Genomic DNA, 5858 nt, shown 5'->3' with positions numbered 1-5858 from the left:
GAAATTTATGATTATTTAGATATTAATTTTTATGTTTGATGAACTCTTCTTTAATATTGGCCAATTTGATAAGTTATATTGAAAAAAAAACCCACAATAGCCCAGTGAAAGTCATCATAGAGAAGTTTTTGACAAGTTGGAAGTGAGTGAAAGTCTTTGTAAGGAAAAGAAATCAAGAAAAAGACATTTTCAGGTTACAAAGGGAAGAGTCAATGGAATAAAAAGAAAACAGAAGGAGGAATGTGTCAACTACATTCCACCTTTCACCTCTTGCTTGCAGGCATTCATTACTCACTCACCTTCAGTGTCAGCACCATCATTCTACTCAGTCCTAGAAGTGAAGTTATAAACTGGAAGGAAAGATCCTGTACTTGTTTTATTGTTTTTGCTAGTGGTTATTATATCTCTAACTGTAATATGCTATACTAACCTATACTATTCTACATTATTGGGGACCAGAGTGAGCTCCACTAGATAACATATAGGGATTTAACATTTATGAGTCAAATAAATATTTTGAAGAAGCAACAGGAAGTGAGTATCCTAGAAAGACTGAAACATATTGACTTATCCAATTAAATTGGAAAAGCAATTTGCTTTCTCTTCAGTAACAGTCTTATTTGATTTTTAAAAATTCATTTCATTTGGAAAATGTAAAGATATCTTCTACTTCCTCAATCCAATGGCTTACATTTATTCAGAGGACAAATTCATGCTTGCTGAACTATTCTTGAAAACCCGACCACTCACAATGACTTTGATGGCTTTCCTAAACCACAGGTAAAATAAAGCATAGATCAAGGGGTTCATGGCTGAGTTGTAATAAGCACACCAACAGCAAATCTCATAAATATAGGCTGGGGTTATGAAGCCCATAAAGGCATCAATTAATGAGTCAATACTGTACGGTAACCACGAAATCATGAATGCTATGACCGTGATACCCAGGGTTTTAGCTGCTTTTCTCTCTCTCTTGGCTACTCTGGATCTGTAACTGTCTGATGAGGACTCTGTTTTGCTACCAGTATTTTCAATCTTTTTAGCCTGTTGTCTGGCCACAAGAAAAATATTACTGTAGAGAATGATCATGACAAGGGTAGGTATAAAGAAGGACAGAAAATCTATCAATACCCAGTTTTGATTTACAACGGTCTGGCAACCTCCTGCACAGTTGAGGGCACTAGACAATTCCTCTAGCCCATTCTCATTGGCACCTGTGTAGAACACGGCGCCACTGTAAGTAATGGGTAGGATCCAGGAGATGCTGATGCATATGCATGATACAGACACCGTGAACTTGGTGGGATAGACCAGAGAGTCAGTAACAGCAATGTACCTGTCGATGGAGATGAAGGACAGGTGGAAGAGAGAAGAGTAACAAAATGCTGTATCAAAGCATGTCCGTGAACTTGGTGGGATAGACTAGAGGGTCAGTAACAGCAATGTACCTGTCAATGGAGATGAAGCACAAGTGGAAGAGAGAAGAGTAACAAAATGCTATATCAAAGCATGTGTGAAAAGTGCAGAAAGTTCGCTCAAAGTACCAGCAGCTCTCCACAGACTTGACCATGCTGAAGGGCATCACAGTCACTCCCACCAGAAAGTCTGCACAGGCCAGAGAGGCGATGAGACAATTGGTTGGTGAGTGCAGCTGCTTGAAATGAAGGATGGCAGTCATCACCAGGAGGTTTCCAAACACAGCCAGGACAGCCCCAAAGCCATACACCATGTACAGAATCACGCGGGATGCTGGTGAGTAGGGGCTTTTCACACAGGATCCATTCAGGTGCTCATAGCAGAGCTGCACAGCTGCAGTGGGGGACGAGTTGCTCATGATCTGCCCTTTACACTCAAAGAATTCTGTCCTCGATTTCCACAGACTTTCAATGTTTCTGAGGGAAAAACATACAGTAGGATGCCTGAGGAAATTATCACATATTAGTACTATTGTTTTTCAATTTTCCTTTTTTTTTACTATAAATCTCAATTGTGTTCAATAGCAAAATAAAATACAAAAAATTACATTGGCCAAGATCACTAGGAGTTAGTTTTGACTAATGCTTAGTTTCCTTGATTTGGTAAAGTCCTAAATATTTTTAGACGCTTTACCTCCAGAGTTCCTCTTTTCAACAGGGTGTGATATGAGAAGTAATTGTAGACGGAAAGCATCATCTCCTGTTAGGTTTATCTGCATTACTGCCTAAAGCACACATTCCTTCCAGATAAATAAATGCCATCTATAGGAATATCCCCAGATGGAACCCCTGTAGAGCAATGTGTGAAATTGGAAGATTGTTTTCAAGAGTGATTATTAAGACGGTTATTCTACAAAATGACTCCTCGCATTAAGTTACGTTACTCATTACATTTCTACAAAAAAAAAAAGCCAAAGACTTTTTTTTCTTCTTAGACTTCAAATATTCCCCTATTTTCACTTCTGTTGTGGACACTTTCTTGCATTTTTATTACAAAGATAAAAGAGGGTATGAGCAGTGACAGCAAATACTTGGCTTTTTTCTCCGGTTAAGAATCAGCTTTGCATCTTCACTGGACACCAACAAACAGAAAAAGGAGCACACACTGCGAGCAACTTGCAATGAAAGCACTGAAAGCTCCATTCGTTGCATTTAGACATGCCTTGCTTTCTGAACTTCTGTTATAGTTAGCGCTGGTAGAGAGAAGATCATTGTGTTCTTAGGGTATTGTCACCGGAAGCAGATTGCAATGTCTCTCCATCCATGTCAGAAATGGGTGTAAACCCCCCAAGTCCTGCCTCTGTGAGATACTCACAAACAGAAGACTTCCCATTCCCCTCTGCAGTGGGTTCCATGCTATCCCTGCCCCAACCTTTGCCAAAGATATGTCCTTGTTCTAACCCCCCAAATCAGATCTTCTTTGGAAAAGAGGCCTTCACAAATTTAATAAAGAGATCACCCTGTACTACGAAGAAGGGCATTAAATCCAAGAGCAGTGTCCTTATAAGGAACAGAACTTGAGAAACAGGGAGAGGAGAGAAGATGGCCCTGTGAAAATGGAGGCAGAGAATGGAATGATGCCACCAGAAACCAAGGAATGCTTGGAGGATCAGAAGCTGGAAGAGGTAGAGAATGACTCTCCCCAGAGCTGTGGGAGGGGAGTATGGCCTGTCAATCCCTTGATTTCAGACTTTGGTTACAGGATTGTGAGAGAATACATTTCTGGAGAGAATAGTGCTGGCAAGGTTGTGGTTGTTTGTATGGCGGCCCTGGGAAAGTAAGACACTCTCCTGGATGATTTTCATTAGAATGGTTGGCAAGGAAGAAATTGTAGCAAAGTACCAAAGGAGGAAAATCAACACAATTCACTCAAAAGCTGGATTTCATAGCTTTGAAGGCAAGTTGCAAATAATGAGAGTGTCTGTTGTCAGACTGTAGATATAATTATGTTCATTTTAAACAAAATATTTTTAGAGGAGTTTTAGGTTCAAAACAAAATTGTGTGGAAGGTACAGAAAATTTTAAATCCAGCTTGTACATCTGTAAGTTTTTGATTCATGTACCGTTGAAGCCTAGCTTGAAGGATTTTGAGCTTTACCTTGATAGCATGTGAAATGAGCGAATTTGTGTATATGCACCACATCTTCCTTATCCATTCATCTATAGATAGACAGTGATGTTGCTTCCATGTCCTGGCACTGGAAGCATGGAGTATTAACCATTGGACCACCAGGGTCTCCTTTCATTCTCCTCACTGTGCTGAGTGTCAGAACCACCACCCACCAAAAAGTCAGCCAAGGTCAGAGAGGTGATGAGGAACTGAGCTGGAAAGGACAGCTGTTTGGAATGAGATAAGTGAGTAGAGCTGCTGGTACTTCAGCGAGCTTTATTATCAACTGCACTATTATTTTGAAGAGATCTTTTGTTATTCTGCCAACTGTCATTGAGTTTGATTTCTACTCTTTATGCCATTTCTGAAAAAGTGATGAGCTACAATACACGAGTTTGGTATAAGCTATAGGGGGAGCCCACCTTCTAAGCTGGGAAGACAATGTCCCTGGAGAATGATTGTACAGAGGCTTGAATCAGAAAGTACCAAGGGTAAATCCTGGATATGTAATCTTGGACAGCTTACCTGAACTCTCCTGGCATCAGATTGCTCAGCTCTGATTTGGGAGTAGTAATACCCACCATAAAGAGCTGTCTGAATACAAGTAAGGTAGGAAAAGACTTAACTTATGCTTAAGTCCAATTAATTACTATATTAATTACATTACCAATAATATAGAATAATACAGGTTAGTATAGCATAGTAGAGTTAGAGATATAATAACCATTAGTAAAAATAATAAAACAAGTGCAGGTTCTTTCCTTCCAGTTTATAACTTCACTTCTAAGGACTGAGTAGAATGATGGTGGGTAAGTGATGAATGCCTGTAAGCAAGAGGTGAAGGCTAGAATGCAGTTGGCTTCCTAGAGCAAGTGAGCTGGAAAGACTGGTGTCAGTGATTAGATACCCAAATTGGAGGGATTTCAAGTACAGGTCCATATTCTAAAATTCTAAAATCTATAACATTGAAGTTTGTTTCTAATTAATTTGTTGACAAACACTTACATGAGGCTATTTCTAGTGTTAATTTCTTATCAGTCTATCTGAATATTCATGCAGAAACATTAATATTGTTTTGACTATCGGAGTATTGATGTGGAAATAATGCATTGATGACAAGTGCTTCACACTCTCCACGGGTATATTCCAAATATTTAATGGATAGGCCTTTTAAATGAAAAAGTAAAAGAGTCTGATTTCTACAAGTCCTAGGGGGTTCAGATAAAAGATTGTATCTAGTAAATTACAAGTCCTAAGTAAGGACAGAGGCAGGGTGGAGGTGATATTCTAGAAGGAGAGAATTTCTAGAAACTGTGAGGCAGATTAGTGCATGGTCAAGAGCACAGACTCTGGATCCAGTTGTCCTAGGATTGAATTCAGGCTTCCCCCAACTTCATAACTGGCCCAGGCCTCAGTATTTTCAGCTGTGAAATGGGGCCAATAATTTTACCTTCAACAAAGAGTTAGTACGATGATTATTAGGGTTAGTATTGCTAAAGCACATGATTCAGTATTTAACAGAGCAAGTGTTCACAACTTTAAATGTTTTATATACATATATGTTTATGTATAAATATATGTATTATAGTTGTGGAGAGAATGATGGAGTGCTCAGAATTAACATTAAGATGCAAAAAGGAAGAAGGGCCCTGTGCCCATATTGACAATATTGGAGAGAGGCAAGACTGGTACAATCTGATGACCTTTGGGGGTTTCTGGGAGGTTGGAGGGTGAATGCTCCACCACCATGAGAAAGAATGCAAAGGATGTCCCCTCATTGCTCTGCTGTGAAAGAGTAGAGACCTCAGATGAAGACCAGGTTCCTAAAAGGTGCACAGAACTGACACAGAAGAAACATGTTTGTAAAGTTAAATCTCAAAATTTATTGTTTGTAATGTCTTTCAATCTTAATTCAGTTATGCTGAAATGCCAGTCTGGGGTCAGTGCCAGTCTGGGGGTCAGAGGAGAATGAGACCAATAAGATGCGTGTTTCATATTGTTTGTTCAATTTACAGAACTGCCCTTTATTCTTAAATAATCTATTTCTTATATATTGATATTAAAACATACTTTTCTTCTGCGCTGCTACTGCAGCTAAGTCACCTCAGTCGTCTCCGACTCTGTACAACCCCATAAATGTCAGCCCACTAGGCTCCGCCGTCCCTGGGATTCTCCAGGCAAGGATATTGGAGTGGGTTGCCATTTCCTTCTCCAATGCATGAATGTGAAAAGTGAAAGTGAAGTTGCTCAGTCGTGTCTGACTCCTAGCGACC

General features: G+C 39.6%; 1 protein-coding gene across 2 annotated transcripts; it reads right to left on the bottom strand.

The window, feature by feature from the left end:
- Positions 1-693: 693 nt before the first annotated feature.
- Positions 694-3205, bottom strand: LOC129619428 (trace amine-associated receptor 6-like). Of its 2 annotated transcripts, XM_055534671.1 has the most exons (3): positions 3194-3205; positions 1449-1837; positions 694-1336 (listed from the first exon to the last, which is right to left on the bottom strand). In XM_055534671.1, exons 2-3 carry the CDS (start codon positions 1832-1834, stop codon positions 694-696), a joined length of 1029 nt encoding a protein of 342 aa, XP_055390646.1. In that variant the 5' UTR covers positions 1835-1837; positions 3194-3205. The 2 variants fall into 2 exon arrangements, with proteins under 2 accessions (XP_055390646.1, XP_055390647.1); XM_055534672.1 differs by lacking the exon at positions 3194-3205 and having other exon boundaries at positions 1449-1840.
- Between the last annotated feature and the right edge of the window lie 2653 nt (positions 3206-5858).

The sequence above is a fragment of the Bubalus kerabau genome, chromosome 9, assembly GCF_029407905.1.
Source record: "Bubalus kerabau isolate K-KA32 ecotype Philippines breed swamp buffalo chromosome 9, PCC_UOA_SB_1v2, whole genome shotgun sequence".
Classification (NCBI taxonomy): domain Eukaryota; kingdom Metazoa; phylum Chordata; class Mammalia; order Artiodactyla; family Bovidae; genus Bubalus; species Bubalus kerabau.
This window is presented reverse-complemented; position numbering and strand designations above follow the sequence as displayed.